Source organism: Eubalaena glacialis, chromosome 8, assembly GCF_028564815.1.
Source record: "Eubalaena glacialis isolate mEubGla1 chromosome 8, mEubGla1.1.hap2.+ XY, whole genome shotgun sequence".
NCBI lineage: Eukaryota > Metazoa > Chordata > Mammalia > Artiodactyla > Balaenidae > Eubalaena > Eubalaena glacialis.
This window is the reverse complement of record NC_083723.1, coordinates 76,958,363-76,976,383: the sequence shown is the minus strand read 5'-3', so window position 1 is coordinate 76,976,383 and position 18,021 is coordinate 76,958,363. Positions and strand designations below refer to the sequence as shown.

Sequence of the window (18,021 nt, the reverse complement as noted above, 5' to 3'; positions counted from 1 at the left end):
TTTAAAAAACAGAAGAATTCCATGATTTAAAATGTTTGGAAAACACTGCTGACTATAGTCTGCTTTGCATTTACACAAGAAGCAGTAAATATTAAAGGCCCTGAGAAGTCCTGCAGCAGAGAAGCCTGTTAACTTTGTTTAACTTAATGATTTTCAAATTTTCAACGTTGTTAGGGAAAATCTCCTCCCTCTTCCCCAAACTGCTGTCAGCTATTATCACTCTGGAACTAAAGTTCCTGGAAACATATGTCAGCAAACATTGTAAATAATAAGCCTTTTTGGAGCTAACCCTCTATACCAGCTAAGTCAGAAAACTTGCATTCAACTAGGCCACCTCTGTTATGACTAGCTGTGGGACTTTCACCTCATTGATTAACTTCTCTGAGCCTCAGTTGCCTCATTTGTTAAATGTCCTAAAGTAGTTGTCCTGACTCTTTGGCCTCTCAAATTCTGTAATTATCTTCTATGATTAATTGTTTTCCACTGAACAGAAATCATGCTGCTGCTTCTTGTTACAAGGAGATTTTGTGAGAGAGTGGTCTATTAGTAACACAAGCAAAAATTACCATATTTGGCGAGCAGATTTAGGATGGGAAAGCAAGGACTAGTATAGGACTGGGGTCAGGGTACTCCAGATGGAAGTGGATATTCACATTCTGCCTTGGAAGGGAAAAAAGTGAGGTTTTAGGGATACATCTCCTGCAACCTGTGGAAAATCTTTGCAGTGAGAGGAATCTTCATTTACAAATAGTAATGGTAATAGTAATCTTCTAGTTTGGTTGAATGCCTTGCTCTCCTGCAGGCCATCTGAAAGCCAAGGGAATTGATTTGGTAAAGTGGCAGCCAGCTGAGTGCCATATCTGTTTAATTTAGAGCAATAAACATGATAATGAAAAAAAAATTTTTTGTAACTATGTAAAGTGACAGATGTTAACTACACTTATTGTGGTGATCATTTCCAAAGGTATACAAGTATTGAATCATTATGTTGTATACCTGAAACCAGTATAATGTTGTATGTCAGTTATACCTCAATTAAGAAAAGAATTGTAGTAAGATACTAATTAAACTTACCAAAAAATGACAGTGACGAGGTGTTTCCCCAGGGACCCACTCAGATGGGCATGGGTATCCTGTGGAGTTGCAAGGGGTAGGGGTGCCTATCTAATAGGACCTAAAATGCAGTGAGTGAGTTAACCGCAGGGCTTGTTGCTTTCCGGGTGAGAGCTTCCACTGCTTCTACTGCCCAGTAGATTCTGGTCAATCTCTCATTCATAGAACTTCTACCCTGTGTGCATTTATTTATAACTGATGTTCCAGCAAGAGACTCAAGTATCCTAAAACTGCTGCCCATATTTCAAAAGACTGCAGTCATCACCACTTTCAGCCTCGTATGTTTCTTTCATCACCACCACTATTATTATTGCAGTAGCATTTATTATTTATTGTATGCGATGCATTGGGTTAAGTGCTTTACCTACATTATCTGATTTAATCCCCATAACAATCTTTTGAAGTAAATGCTATTATTATCCCTATTTACAAGTGAGGAAACTGAGGTCCAGGTGCATAATATACTTGTCCGAAGTCCTGCAGTGAGTAAGTGATGGAGCTGGGAAGAATCCAGGGCTGATGTGGGAACTCACACTATTGGTGGCTCTGTTATTGTGCTCAGTTGAATTGTTTAAATCAAAGAGCTAAGCATGTTCCATAGACACTATTAGAAAATTCAGTATCTATTGACCCTTGACCCCTGTCTTCTGTCAACAGAAGCACCATAATTTGTGTGTGCATTTAAACAAATTACTTATTTGTCCTGTGGTTTTGTGAAGATGCTCTAAGTCTATGGCTTAACACCACAACCTCAGACAAGTTAGGGATAGCCTACCGAGAGAGGTTCAGTTCTCTGCGTGGCTGTGGAATGAAGGGAGTAATTCAGTCATGCATATTTAGTTTCTGTGTTACTGAATCGGCCACTCTGGAATAACAATACCTCAAAAAGTGCAGCGCCAGGCAGTTCAGTATTATGCCAGGCCATTGGAGTAGAAGTATGTCTCAGCCTCTTCCTTCTTCCTGCCTTTCTAAAACAAAATAGAATAAAGGAGATTGGAAATATTCACACGTGATTTCCATGATCAGTAATTCGGATGACAATTGCCTTGTCCCTAGGAGGCAACTTGTACATTATGTGATCAAAACTTGGTGAATTTTTTGCTGTACCTAATAACGGTTTTTAAAACTTCAGTTCAGGCACCTGAGTGCCTAATAACACTGAGCTCTCATTGTACCTGAACGCTCACTAAAGTGAACCAATTGTGGAATGCCACGTTGAGAGGTGGGGAATTCTGGGTCAGGCAGCTGGAAGGACTAACAAGGAAGAGGGTAGGTAAACACAGAGACATATATATATACACATGCAGATGTGTGTGCATTTATTTTTTCTCATCCCTGTGAGAATAGGAATCAAACATCATGTCTTTTTTTATGCCTTTATGCTATAGTGTATGTTTCCTAAGAATAGGGATATTCTGTTACTTAACCACAGTTTAGTTATGAAATTCAGGAATTTTAGCATTGAAACAGTACTTTTACCTATTCTGCCTTCCATATTCAAATGTTGTCAATTATCCAAATAACATCCCTTAATAGCTCTTTTCCCCTTCAGTACAGGCTCTAGTCCGTGGTCATAGAGTGCATTTAGTTATCATGCCTCTTCAGTCTCCTATAATTAGGAACAGTTCCTGAGTCTGTCTTTCTCTCTGATGGAATTGACACTTTGGAAGAATACAGGCCAATTTGAAAAAATAGGATGGTCCTCATTTTGGGGTTGTCTGATGTTTCCTCCTGAGCAAATTCAGATGGCCTATCTCTGGCTTGCGTACAACAAAAACAATAGTATGTCTTTTTCAGGGTATCACACAAAGTCCCAAGGTACACGAAATCCATCTGACTCTCACCAGTGTTTAATTTTGGACACTAGTTAAGGTGCTGTCTAGTTTCTCCTGTGCATCATTACCATTTTCCTTCTGACAACCAATAAGTTCTGTTTTCAGACATTTCCAGTCTTTGGAGATACAAACAAAACTAAATGTTGATAATTGAGAAGTATAGTCCTTTCAAGTGTCAAAATATCTTGGTGACAGGTCATAAAATCATGGAATTTTATAGTAGATAGGGACTTTGGAATTGACAAATATGGGTGATTTTCAAATTTTTAATAGACCTTATTCTTTAGAGTAGTTTTAGGTTCATAACAAATTGAACAAGAAGTATAGTGTTCCCATACCCACTCCCCCAGACATACATACATAACTTCCCCCACTATCAACATCCCACCAGAGTGGTCCATTTGTTAACCATCAATAAACCTACATTGAAACATCATTATCACCCTGAGTGCATGGTTTACATTAGGGTTCACTCTTGGTATTACATTTCAGATGTATTTTTTAAAGTCAATATAGGTACACATTTGCTGGACGCAAAATATTCATGGCTGTTAATTTTCTAAGTTCTTTTATAAGAAATACATCTCTCTATCTTGTTTTTAATTATGACTCTTCTTTTATTCCTTTTTGTAATGATTATATCTTTATAGTCTACTTCACTTTAAGGTCAGCTTTTAACACCATATTAACGGAGAGAGAGAAACTGAAGCAGCTGATGGAGCAGGATGTCTCCGTCTCCCCCTCTGCCCAGGTCCTTGGTCTGAAGCACGCCCTGTCATCTGTAAGTTACACGTCTGTCATGGAAATGCCTGACAGTGTGTCCAGGCTCCTGAACTTTTTATATTTTCCATTGCCATGGTTATGTTGAAAATTCATGATTTCCAAGGTTGTGTTGAAAATTCATGAGAAAACCAAACACATTATCCAAATTACGTTCTAACCTTTCATCAGATCTGCTTATTCTAAACACCAAAGCTGAGCCTACTCGAAATCTTAGTTGCTAGTATTTCACTGACCATTAGATACTCTGTTTGGTTTCCTCCTATTTATCTTGAGTTTTCTGTTTCTGTAAAGCTTTTGTTATATGTTTTCGTTTTTGTTTTAAATGTATTTATTTATTTATTTATTTATTTTTGGCTGCGTTGGGTCTTCGTTGCTGCGCGCGGGCTTCTCTCCAGTTGCGGCGAGCGGGGGCTACTCTTCGTTGCGGTGTGCGGGCTTCCCATTGCGGTGGCTTCTCTTGTTGCGGAGCATGGGCTCTAGGCGCACGGGCTTCAGTAGTCGCGGCTTGCGGGCTCTAGAGCACAGGCTCAGCAGTTGTGGCACAGGGCTTAGTTGCTCTGCGGCATGTGGGATCTTCCCCGACCAGGGCTTGAACCCGTCTCCCCTGCATTGGCAGGCGGATTCTTAACCACTGCGCCACCAGGGAAGCTCCCGTTATATGTTTGTCTTACAGACATTTGTTTGTTAATGCTTACAAAGTCTGACAGTTTGCAGATTTCCATACCTAAGACTTCACAAGCTTAGATTGACTTTCCAAATTGACAGGTACAGGCAACAGGGTGAAATTTTGAATTCACCCTCTTCTCTGCTGCCCAGCATTGATCCTATCTACCTGTTTATACCACGTCTCTTTCAAAGACAGAAAAGTGATTTGATTTGATAGTACAAACGTTCAGCTCCCTACCTGCTCCCCCCATGGGCACAAAGAGATGTCCTAAGGAGTGTCAGGCAATCATTGTGCCTTCATAACAACAGAAAAATCACTGCCAAGCCTCAAATGTCTTTCAGTAAGCCGTCCTGTCATTCACTCTCTCTCCTTTTTTTTCATCGATTCCAGTTTATTCCTCAGAAGAGCTGGACTCCATTGAAGTGCAATATCCTAGAACTCTGTTTTGAATAGCTGACAATGTCTGGCTGTTATCTCTGTATCTGTCAAAAAGCTGGAGAACTTTTAAAAGAACATACTTATTTGCTTCTACTCTTTGCTTGTATGTGGAACCCTTATTGTGAAAAGAGAGAGAGTGTGTGCACACATGTGAAATTACCATCTGAAGCAATACTGAACTTTCTATGTAGGGTCAGGTAGGGGAGATGAATTTTAGGATTTTGTTTTCAGAAGCCAATTCAGGCAGTGAGAGAACTAGAAAATACCCACCCATGTTTTCTACTCATCATATTACTGAGAAAAGAAAAGCAATGCTTTTGGTGTAACGTTAATGGTAAATACATTACCAGTGGTACATACTGTCATTGTAAGATACTTAAGGAATATTCGCTCAGCTGAATATTTCCAGTATGTTATCTTTGAAAGAAATAAAAAATAACGTAGATTTACTCCATGTTTAGAGTCTTAATGTTGTAGACCCAGAGATAGAAATGCCCCTTTTGGATTGTAATGGACAGCCAGCCACACACTGGGTGCTGCTTTGGTTTGAGTGAAGCAGGGTGGTTTTTTTCTTTTTTTTTTTTTTAAGTTTATTTTTTAGTCGTAAAAGCATTTCTTATTGTTCCCAGTAGGCTGGCCTCTAGTGCACTTAGAAGGTACCTCTGATGGGCTCCCCAAAGTCCTTTTCACTGTGGTCTTCCTGTCCCCTGCCCTCCTCCTGTGGCGATCTGGCCTCATTTTGTTAATCTGCTGGTCTGGTAGAGGCCATGAGACCCACCTGGCCATGGTATCCTAGTCCAGAGTTATGACCTTCTCTAAGGAGCTCTCCATCACCCATGGTAAGGATTTTGGAAACTTAAGATAAAACAGAATGATCCTTTCCTTTTTGTCTTGGATTCCTGATTAGATTCAAGACTTGTTTTTTAAAAATAAGAATTTTAGAGTTATCTCAGGGCTATCAGAATGAATATGTTTGTGCTGTATGTGCAATCTTTGTGTTTTTCTTTCTTCTGCCTGTGGCTTACAAAGGAAAGAGAAGCTACTAAAATAGCACATTTTTCAGACCATATGGAGATTCTAGCCAGTGGTACAGATTCTAGCCACTTATACTAAGACGCCAGCAACATATTGGCCAAAGTGAGTGCCCCGTAGAGGTTATTAGATGTAGTTGTGTGATTTAAGAAACATTTATTCGGTGTTTCCTAAATGACCCTTGAGAATTTCCCGATAACCCTTTCCATCTGTGAGTACTAAAATATAAAGCCAAAATTCTTGTTTGAGATCCAGGCAGTGGGTTAAATATAGACATCATTCTATGCTCTCAGCAGCTAGACCCTGTGGGCCCTGATGGATGGGAAAGGCTCTGAGCTTCTCAGAAGAGAGTCAGGAAGACAGACAGACAGGATGGATCTGTGTACAAGCACCTGGAGAGCTGATTGTGGGAGTGTGTGTGGGGGAATCAGGTGAAGTTGTCCCTTTCTAAAAACAGATCATTTGGAGAACAGTTGGTCATGAAGCACAGGGGATACCAGCATGAAAGAAACACCTTCCTTTACTTTCCTAGTTGGGAGGATGGGCTAGGGAATCACACCTGTCCAGGGAGAAATAAGAGATCTGGGTGGGCTGACATGAGCTCACATCTCACAACCCCCTTCCCAGGGCCCTGGTCCTTAGCCCTTACCCAGGTAAGTAAGCTCTTTTTTTTTTTTTTTAATAAACTATCTTAGTCATGAAGAATGAATATAAAGCAATCAATACCTCTATTGTAAAACAGTAAAATTAATCCTCCACAAAATCTTCTCAGCACACTTCCTAAGATCCAATTCAACTAGTGTGATAATTAAATAACATTCAACTATGTCCAATCATAAGGGGTGAGAGCAGCATTTTTATTGAAGATGAGAGAGGGAAGCTTGGAATCTTTAGAGGGAGGTAGTCAGAGTCTAAAGGCAGCTGGGAAGGAGAAGGGGCTGAGAAACCTCGAGTAATAAGAGCTGTAGGTGTTTGTGATTTCCTTCTCCACCAAAAGGAAAGCCTTACTAACCCCACTTCCATCCCTGGAAATGAGATTCGAGAAGGGCCTCCGTTTCCAGTGTTTAATATCTTGTATCTGCCAGGCATCTCAGGAGTATCCTGTTGGATAACATTCAAGAAAAGTAGTCAAGGAAGTGCCCCCAAGGGCTCCACCACACTGGGCCCACTGCCGTGCTTTTCTGAAACATCCATTTATTAACAGAGCCCCACTATTTTTAACGTGTTCCAGGCCCTAGCACAAAACACAGATCTTAAAGAACGCTTATGCAGAATCCATGCTGAGTCTCTGCTCCTCGACCTCCCAGTTGCTGCCAAGTCGGGTGATGGTCTGGCAGAGGTGGGTAAGGTTCTCGTCTGGTAATGTCGCCGCGCCTCGTCCCCGCAGGCCTCCCTGCTGCCCCTGGGAGTGGTCCTCCCCTCACCACGGGCGGCTGAGGATTCCCAAGGCTTCCTTGAAAGTATGCTGCTAGCTGCATTTCTAAACTGCTTTTTCCCCCTAGAACTCTTCCTCCCTTGGTATTTCTTTACCCCATTTTCCTCCAAAGGATCACCCTTTTCTCTTGATATTACTGGAGTGGGGACTGTAGAGAGACAAATGTTTTCTCCTGTTACTTCTGAAAACACCTCACGTTCTCCGACCTATAGCATCCCAGTTCCCAGCCAGCTTCTTTTGCTCTCTCTCTGAGAACCACTCTCCTATTTCTTTGTGGCTGTTTCCTTCTCCCTTTCCTGTGATTACCCTCAGAGGGGGAGAAATATTACAGTTGAGTGTCTTGGTCAGTTCATAGTATGTTAAAAATGTCTGTTCTCAAGACTTGGGATGTTTATCCAAAATATTCTTTGACTGTGTTTAAAATGAGAAAGTTCAGAAAAATACAAGTGGATTACTTGAAAAAATCAGTAGAAAAGAGTAATGAAGGTCAAAATTGTTTTTAGCAATCTCTTATGTTTATATGCCTGCCTCCATTGTGCTAAATTTTTCATTAACAAATGTATTAGACTGAGTGCATTAAAAAAAAAAAAAAAGGAAGGTCAGGTACAAGATGTGGGCATTGTAAATTTTTTAAAGGAGTTTCTAATGTTTAATCTTAATTCGTCCTCCTCCTTTTTCTGTCCTCAAAGAAAACAAAACCCTGACACAATTCCTTTACTCCTTGGAAAGTTGTTGTGTCTGGCGATGGGAAGATTAGATGCTGGAATCAATCAGACTGAAAGACCCAGGCATCCACCTTCACGTGAAGCACAGGCTGTGTCCTGAGCTGATGGGACCCTCTTCTGATGGGGGTGGTACCCTCTCTCCACAGGGCTGGAGGGCCTCTTATTACTTCTGAGATACATGTCAGTGGTTGACCATGAAATTCTGCATCTTCCCTGCCCCCAAGAGATCTTTTCAATCACCTTATTTATTTTTAAAATTTTTATTAGAGTTGATTTACAAAGTTGTGTTAGTTTCAGGTGTACAGCAAAGTGAATCAGTTGTACATATACATCTGTCCTTTAGCCCAGACCCAAACTTAGTCCCCTGCAAGACTGAGCACCTAAACATTACCTAAAGGGGCCTTCATTTCAGGCCTGGGCAAAGAAACATGCTTACCAGGAGGGCTGTCTCTGGATCTGCAGGTTTGCTGTAGCAGGGCTCAGTCACTGAGGCCAGCCGTCACTCAGGGTGGCTTGCTGCCAAACGCCGTGGCGTTCTGTGGGGTTTGGTGCCCGTTTCCAGGCAGCACTTACCTTTGAAATTATCACCTAATTACATTAGTTTATTTAACAAGCCATTAAATAGATAAATGGCGAGTTGACCCTTCATTTATGGTTCTGTGAATTTATATTCAATGCGTACCCTTGGGGCTATTTGCATTTGGGAAAGGAAACCAAAATCCCAGGTCTTTTAAAATGCATGTTTTTAAATTGATCTCACAAGTAATGCACCTGAAGGCTTAAATGCTGTACATTGTCTTCGAAGAGGAGTGATAACATGCCTCAAGCTCACACCTTCCAAAACAACCTGCTAGAGTCTTGAATTGATGATTCACTTGTCTCACTGATCTAGTTCCTCTTTCAGTGATTTTCTGTTTTCCGTTGTTTTATCCTGCTTTTCACAGAGTGTGAAAAGGAAAGGCTGACTTTCCCAGTAAGGGAAAAGCCATTGTTGCCCTCAGGAAATAAGAGAGTGAGTGGAAATGGCCACCCCAGAGCCTGAAAGCTCGACTCCAGTGTCCTTTCCTTCGGTAGCTCACAGGCTCCTCAAACACTGTGGGAATGACAGTTCCCACACTGGGGTCAGCCCAGGGTGCTCTGTTTTTAGGCCCTCTTACTTTCTTTGCTTCCCTTCTGTTACCTTTTAGCTGCACAAATTACCCATCTTTGGTGTTCTAAAATCTACTTGGATTCTAAAATCTCCCCTCCTATCAAAAATTACTCTCATATCCTATCAAGTCCTTCTATTTTAAATTTCTGAATCTGAACATTTACTATTATCAGGTTATGAGTGCTTAGATTATTTTATATTATTTTAGATTCCAAATGAAAGGCCAAGTGACTTTGGGGATAATATCCTACTAAATCTAAAGTCCAAACAAGCAAGAGACCAAACAAGCAAGAACTTGAAAGAAAACTCTAAAACAAGACTTTTGATTCTTTTAATTGCTCGTTTGCTATATTCCATGTGCACTTAAATGCATTGTCTCACAAAATCCTAACCACAGCTCTATGAGGTAGGTGATGGTAGTTTCATTTTAGAGACAAGGAAACTAAAGCCCAGAGAGGTTAAATAACTTCCTCTAGGGCACACAGCAAGTAAGAGGTAGAGCTGGGATTTAAGTCCAGTTCTAATGAGTCCCAAACACTTGTTTTCTCAGCAGCATCATACTGCTATATGGAGAGGAAAGACAGGCCAAGCCAGAAAATAAAACACATGGTGAAGCTCCAGTTGTGAAAATATGTCAGTGATGGGGTAAGAATGGGACAGAATAACTATCTCAGGCATTTTATATATAAAAGAGTGAAATAAATGTATGATAGAAGAGGCTGAAAAATCAATGGGAAAGAGATGAATTTTTCAATAAGTTAGGCTGGCACAGCTCAAAAGCAATTTGGAAAGCAGTTTAAATCTTTCCATTGGGACTTCTCTGGTGGCGCAGTAGTTAAGAATCTGCCTGCCAATGCAGGGGACATGGGTTCGAGCCCTGGTCTGGGAAGATCCCACATGCTGCGAAGCAGCTAAGCCCGTGCTCCACAACTACTGAGCCTGCGCTCTAGAGCCTGTGAGCCACAACTGCTGAGCCTGCGTGCCACGACTACTGAAGCCTGCGTGCCTAGAGCCCGTGCTCCACAGCAAGAGAAGCCACCGCAATGGGAAGCCCACACACCGCAACGAAGAGTAGACCCCGCTCGCTGCAACTAGAGAAAGCCCATGGGCAGCAACGAAGACCCAACGCAGCCAAAAAATTAAAAATAAATAAATAAATAAATAAATCTTTCCATTGCACACTAAAATGAATCACTAATGAATTAAATTCAAACGGAAAAATATTGATTTAAATGTTTAACAAATGGCTAGAGTAGGGAGGACTTCCTAAATGTGGAAGCAATAGAAAAAATTACAAAAGAAATGTTGACTAGATTTGGATTTTTTTTTTAAAGGAAAAAAAATTGGTCTGTTTGAAAAAATAAGAAGGCAAATAATAGACTAGGAAAAAATACTTTCAGTGAAAATGACAGACTTAGATAATGCTAAATAGGTGGTAGTGTCTTTAATATGTAAATAATGAGTAAGAGCAGGCAACTTAAGTCCTCAACAAATAAATGGGAAAAAAGACACAATTCACGAAAAAATACCAAATACAAATTTTTTTTTTTTTTAACTTCTTACTTTGTGATATTTATCAATTCACAGGAAGGTGCAAAGAAATGCAGAGGGAGGTCCCATGCATCCTGACCTAGCGTCCCCCATCTCTACAACTAGTTTTTTTGTTTTTTTAATTGAAGTATAGTTGATTTATAATATCATGTTAGTTTCGGGTGTACAGCACAACGATTCATTTATACATATAGAGCTAGTTTTTTTAAAAAGGAAAAAAATGTTCAACCTAATTCTTAATGAAGAAATGCAAATTAAAACAATTAGAGTAAAAAAACTTTTCTAAATTATAGTATTCTGTAGCAGTAAAGATAAAGAGAAAATAAAGCTTTTCTTACTTGATGTAATTAGGTAATATACATTTTGCCTTAAACATTTTTAATAATTACTTCTGAGAACTGATTCTAAGAAATAATGACATACGAGCAAAGACACATTTGCAAACGTGTTCACCATCTTTACAAATTTGGAAACACCCTTAATTTCCAATAAATGAAATGGTTACTCTGTGACACACATATATAGTAAATCTATCAAGTAAAGTTCATTGTCTCAGAGAAATTTTAGCAGCCTAGGGAGAAGTTCACAATATAATGTTAAGTGAATGTGGCAGACTAAATAAAGACTACGTACAGTGTGATCCCAGTTTTTCAAACAACAACAACAAAAATCTATATACAAATATTTTAATACAAAAAATACACTGACAGGTTAATAGGGGCCACATCTTGGTGATGGATTTTAAGTGATATTTATTTTATTTACATCTTTCTGTATTTTCTATTTTGAGCACGTACTACCTTTATCCTCAGAACAAGTGTTAATTTTATTTTTTTTAACACATCTTTACTGGAGTATAATTGCTTTGCAATGGTGTGTTAGTTTCTGCTTTATAACAAAGTGAATCAGCTATACATATACATATATCCCCATATCTCCTCCCTCTTGTGTGTCCCTCCCACCCTCCCTATCCCACCCCTCTAGGTGGTCACAAAACTGATCTCCCTGTGTGTGCTATGTGGCTGCTTCTCACTAGCTATCTATTTTACATTTGGTAGTGTATATATGTCCATGTCACTGAAGTTACGGTGCAATGTTGTTTGGAGGAAATTTATAAAATTAGATAGATAGATGACAATTATTTCAAAACAAAGCAAAGCTATATGTATAAAAAAGATTGGAGAGAAATGTATCAAAATGCCTATAGTGGTTGATTTAGTGTGATGGGATTATGCGTGTTCCCTTCCCTCCTTTTTCTCTATTTATCTTTTTGTAATGTAAAAAAAGATAAACAACCACTTACAAACTTGAGGGGATATGATTGAATTGAACTGACTAGATTAATATTTTAATACATGAGGTCCTGGGCTGTGCAGGACACTGGGCTGAGGGCTGGAGGCTCCTGCAGTCCTGTTTAGTTTTCGGTGACTATCAATAGGAAGTTGCTGGAGTAATGGAACAGCAGAAAGGGCTGGGGCCAGGCGCGCTATTTTCAGCGTTGATCAGGCAAGAAATCCTTCTGACCCATCAGCCTAGGAAGAAGAAATACAGAAAGAGCCGGAGTGACTATTAATAAATTAATGAGGAGAACAAGTAAATAAATCATTAGAGTCTTATGTGGCAGTGACAGCAAAGACACAGGACTGTTCTGTTGTTTCAGTGAACATTAAGGGAGCTCGGTTATTCATTACCATGTCTCCTCTTTTGAGGAGAGAGACCTTTCCTTTAGAGGTGACAGATGTGATGCTTATTTATAGATCCTAAAGTGATCGATCTTGTTTGTTAGCATGGAGAAGAAGCCTGCTTTTCAAAAGGCTGTAGGGATATTAAAATGGGTAGGATCTTTCAATGAATACCTTGGCTAGAAGAGAAAGGGATACACATTTAAATGTGTTCCTGAAGTAAACATTCCATAAAGAGACCATTTGAGCTTTATTAATTATGAACATCTGCTGGGGTCCTCCTGTTATAGCATCTCCATTTTATGAGACTGAGGCGTGTGTCCTGAACTCATAAAGCTTCTGGGAAAGACATAATATGTGTTAACTTTTATTTCCCAAATTATTCTGGGACTCATTTATCAGATACATAAGGATATATAAGCAGCTCCTTTATCAGCCCCGTGAGAAATGTGAGCTGTCAGGAAGTTCAGGTGACAGTCTTCTCTGATTCAAAGGAATCAAATCATGTCATCCTCAGTATGTTCCTCAAGGTCTAGTCAGGCATCACCTCTTCTGTGAAGCCCTCCCCAACCAAAGCCCCCTAATAGAATCAACCTCTCCTTCCTGTCCGCTTCTGTAGCGCTTTCTGTTCCATAGTCTTGGGTTCATGTGTGTTGGATGCGTCCTCTACACCACTTACTTGGGCCAAAAACCTTGGCTTATTCATCATCGTATCCCGCCATGACCGGCACAGTGCAGTTGCTCAATTTCTTGAGTTAAATTGAATTTTCACTTGCAAATACCATACAAAACATATTCCCAAAGTATTTAGGTCCTTTCCAGAGGAAAAGTCCAGACTCAGTGACTCAAGGGATGGAGGGCCAGCAAGAGGAGAAAATCCCGATATTCTATTGTGTTGTTTGCAGAGAGGCTTGTAAAGGAGATTGGGGACTTCCTTCCCTTGCAGTCAGTGTGGTTGGAGAGAGACAAAGAGAATTTATCTCATTCATCCATGAATAATGAATGATCTACCACCAGGGGCACTTCTGGACCGAAATACGCTGTTTATTTGTCAAGGGATGCCTCAGGAGCAGCACACTGGCCTCTGCGAGAGAATTGAGGCAGAAGAAAGCTGTGTTGCTCTGAACCAGCCATGCAAGGACATGCATTGAGTACAATTCAGAGGAAATTTTAGGATGAAAAGAAACATCCTGCAGTGGTAGAGAATAAGAGGATATGATTCAGAGAGTGTTGGAATTTTTCCCATCTTAAGTGGAATAAAAACTGACCTGCGCAGTCTTTTTTTTGCTTTGAGGTTTGTTGTGTGTGCCTGAGCCGTGATAGTGCCTGTAAACAAGGTGCCCATTTGGGGGAGACCTAGGCTTTTCACCGTGTTTTGTGTGAGGTTTGCTTCTCCTCAACTTTGAACCTGCCCTCTGCTTTGAGCTGCTTGTTTGCCTGGGCCTGTGACCGTGTGTATTGTGCAGCAAAATCAGTTGTTTATTTTGCTTCTCTTGAGACTGTTTCTAAATATATGCATTTTTGGTTTTGTGTTTCAAATAGGAAAACTCCAGAGATGACAATCGAGCTCTGGTCCATCAGCTTTCCAACGAAAGCAGGCTCTCCATCACTGACTCTCTTTCAGAGTTTTTTGATGCACAGGAAGTTCTGTTGTCTCCAAGCTCTTCAGAAAATGAGGTTTGACCACTGTTTTCAGTTAGGTGCCTCCAAAATCTCTTTTGCTGCTTTACCCGTTCAGTAAATACCCATATTTAGAAACACTAAACTCAGTGGCTCCTTTTTATCATTACATTCTGAGGATCTTATAACTCATACCCCAAAAAGCATAAAAAGATACAAGATCTTAGGGAAAAAAGATTATGAAAGTAGGTGTTGGGCACATCCTGGTTTCTGTTACTTGATTTATTATACCTCTTTTCAATTGTAGGTTAATGATTTTGACTATTAGCTGTTTGATAATGTATTATTTCCACTACAGGGTCAGAAGTTAGTACCTTGTATATTTTCTCATCATTGAATTTGCTCTATAGTAATTTATAATATAGTTATGGTTATTATAGTTATTATAATATGGTTGTTATAATTAATTTATAATTATGTTCTGAGTGTGAGTACTGATCATTTTACCCCTTCAGTATAGAAGTACTAATATTTTTTATCTCTTAATTTCCATAGAAAATACTTTTATTCACAAATAGTTAAAAGGCAATTTGTAACTCATTCTAGTCAAACGCTAACAAATTCTGAAAAAGCAGTCTGAATTAATAAGAATTTTTATAATAACTAAAATCTGGAGTTTACATGTGTTTTCCTTGTGAGAATGAATCAAGAATGTATAAGAATTTTAATAACATATTTTCCGTGAACATCCCCTAGGCAGACTGGTGTATGGGCCTTTATGAAAACGGCATCCAAAATTATTTCTATAGGTTTATAATGTGGGGTCTAAGGTATTTGATCATTTAAAGTAAAGGCTTTATGAAATCTGGCTTGTCTACTCTAATGTATATTATTTCTTCTTTCCCATAGATTTCTGAAGATGATTCATATGTCAGTGACATAAGTGACAACCTTTCCTTAGATAATCTCAGTAATGATTTAGATAATGAGAGACAGACTTTGGGTAAGATTTAAATTGTTTGATCTCTGAGTGTTTGGATCTTTACAGAATACTAGTAAGCATACATAGAGTACCTGCTGCAAACAGAGAACTTAGCAAGTTCTACACCAGAAACTTAAGACATGGTCCCCACCCTCAAAGTTTTATAATCTAGGTGGGACATGGCACTCACATGTGAAAAATTTATTCATTCAAATACATTTGTTGGCTAGTGCAAATTTCTATTTTATAAAGTAAGGTTATACCAATTATCATATAAATATCAAAAATTATGGGACTTCCCTGTTGGCGCAGTGGTTAAGAATCCGCCTGCCAATGCAGGGACACGGGTTCGAGCCCTGGTCCGGGAAGATCCCACATGCCGCGGAGCAACTAAGCCCGTGCGCCACAACTACTGATCCTGCGCTCTAGAGCTCGCGAGCCACAACTACTGAGCCCACATGCCACAACTACTGAAGCCCGCGCTCCTAGAGTCCGTGCTCCGCAACAAGAGAAGCCACTGCAATGAGAAGCCTGCGCACCGCAATGAAGAGTAGCCCCTGCTCACCGCAACTAGAGAAAGCCCGCGCGCAGCAATGAAGACCCAACACAGCCAAAAATAAATTAATTTATTAAAAAAAAAAAAAAATTAATACTACAGATGTTCCTTACTTGGTTCAACAATCTCTCTGCAAACATACTAGAATATAGCTTTTTTCCTTTAGGTTTCTAGTGGTTTTCATAGTTTAGGAATTCAGTAGCACTTATATTGTAAAAGGTCTGGTCTAAGCGGTAATTTAGCTTCCGATTCTTCAAGATAACACATTTGAGAGTAACAAACTGCTCCCCCTGTGGGGGTAGGGCTTAAGGTACCCTGAGATGTCCCTTTATTACTGGTTGATCCCAAGACTGAAAATGATGCCCAGGAAATGTTAGTTGGAACCGTGGCAGGTACCTGGAATGTCTGCTATCTCCAAACAGCTCTGATTTAGGAGTTCAGTAAGCAGACTGAAGCCTGTTTAGGAAGATGACCTATCCTTAAGAAGAATCTGCCCATTGGACAGGTCTCTATATGAGTCCTGCAGCATCAAATACTCCCAGTCTTGGTACTCAGTGTGCTTGGGGTCTCTAGATTTATCTATGCCAGAACACCACATATTTTTATATCTACATGGAAGACAAGGACTGTGTCAGTTCCTTTTTGATGTACCAGTGCTTGCCAGCTCAGTGTGTATGTGAAATACGATGATGATGAGTCGTTATCTGAATGTCAAAGAGCCTACTCTTTGGGGGACTACAGAAAAGGCAGGTAAATTTACTGTTCTCTGAAAGAATATCCTTTCAGCATCACACCTGCTAGAATTCAGAAGCTCATAATGCTCTGTATCTTTCTTGAATTGTTTCTGGAGAGATTAACCCTTTGGTGGAAAAGTCTGAGAACCAGTGATTTAAAGGCAAAGACCAGTAATATAGGAGCAAGTTCATGCGCTACTTGTTTTTGTAGAAAAACAAGGAGGCGAATTGAAAGAGAAATGAGGAGGCATCACTTATTCCCTTGGCAAACAACACACACACACAGTAAATGGGAACTCTTATTGTGGATGAAGAAGACGAACAAATGCTGAAGTCCTCCTTCTGTTTGAGGCCTTAGGGAGGGGGCCGAGAGGAACAGAGGGATAGAGGTTCAGAGGTCAAAGTTGGGAACAGAGGACTTGCCCCCGAACCTAAGACCACAGCTGTGCTGAGTTGACACCAGCCAGGAAAAGCATATAAGAGGTGAAGGCTGGTTCTCTCTATCTTATTCCACAGCCATTTTGCTAGATTACTGACCAACATTTTCTTAGCTTGAACAAACACTGGGCCAAACCTAGCTTTCTTCTTTGGCAGTATTTGGAAGATTAGATTTCTACACATCAGTACTCTACTGAAAAGATTGTATGTAGAAATAAACTTTGCATCTTAGGACACAGTATTGCCTACATAAGGAAATAGGATTTATCCAGGTCTTGATAAATTACCACACTAGAATTTCTCTGAGCCCTTAGTAAATGGTAAGTATTTAGAATGTTTCCTATTAATTTACCCCCCACCCCCACCCAAATCAGTAGGCACATAATAGGATCTGTCACTGTGATGGGTGCTGTGTGGAGGTTCAGTGGTTAGGAATATAGCTTCAGGGACCAGATTTCCTTGGTTAACTCCAGCCCTGCCACTCACTGGTTATGTGTTCTAGGGCAAGTTACTTAATTTCTCTGAGGAAGTCTCTTAATCCCTCAGTTTCTTCATCTGTAAAATGGGGATAATAATTCTTTTTATCTCAAGAGGTTGTTGCAAAGGATAAGTGAGATAATACATGTAAAATTCTTGAAAGGCTGTCACAGAGTAAAAGCTATGTATGTATTAGCCATTATTAGTACTAGTAGTATAGTATTCTTTCAAAATTTAGTGTAATCAAAGTATTTTGAGATTACATGGAATGCTGTTTTTAAAGACTGTCATCGTTTGCAGCTATTTACTTGATTTTTGCCCGTGTTGAGCAATTAAAACAAATTCAGAATTTAATTGGTTGCTTAGATTAACCTGAGACTTCAAAGTATGACCTCACTTTCATATTCTCCTGTTCATCAAAGCAACCTCGTTATTCAGAGTGATCGGCTTTATAATAAAATACCACTTTCTCATATGTTGATGTAATGCAAAAGATTTCATTTGAAAATAGGCTATGTTGGGGTGGGAAAAGAATTCCAGAGCATGAGGTAATGGAAGTTGTCACAAAGGAAAAGACTGATAGGTGTAAAAACCTAAGATGTAAATGTTTCATTCATTAAAAAACTGCATAGACCAAATGTAAAGATAAATGTCAAATGGGGATTAAATTGTAAAACAAATACAAAAACAAAAGATTATGTCTTAATATGTAAATAGGAAAGTGGACAATTCAGAAAAGAAGAAGTGTTCATGAAAGCATTCCAGACCACACTAGGAATTTTTTTAATGTAGGTTAAAACAAG

The 18,021-nt window shown here is 39.6% G+C and overlaps 1 protein-coding gene across 6 annotated transcripts in view; it reads left to right on the top strand.

Moving 5' to 3' along the window:
- Positions 1 to 18,021, top strand: part of OSBPL3 (oxysterol binding protein like 3) — a 205,539-nt gene that overhangs the window by 149,410 nt on the left and 38,108 nt on the right. For 4 of the 6 annotated variants that reach the window (XM_061198599.1, XM_061198595.1, XM_061198597.1 and 1 more), the window contains 4 exons: positions 3,599 to 3,729; positions 7,100 to 7,207; positions 13,954 to 14,088; positions 14,941 to 15,034. In XM_061198599.1, the coding sequence (XP_061054582.1) occupies positions 3,599 to 3,729; positions 7,100 to 7,207; positions 13,954 to 14,088; positions 14,941 to 15,034 (468 nt within the window). The remainder of the gene's footprint in view (positions 1 to 3,598; positions 3,730 to 7,099; positions 7,208 to 13,953; positions 14,089 to 14,940; positions 15,035 to 18,021) is intronic. The other 2 variants (XM_061198598.1, XM_061198600.1) reach the window with 2 other exon arrangements.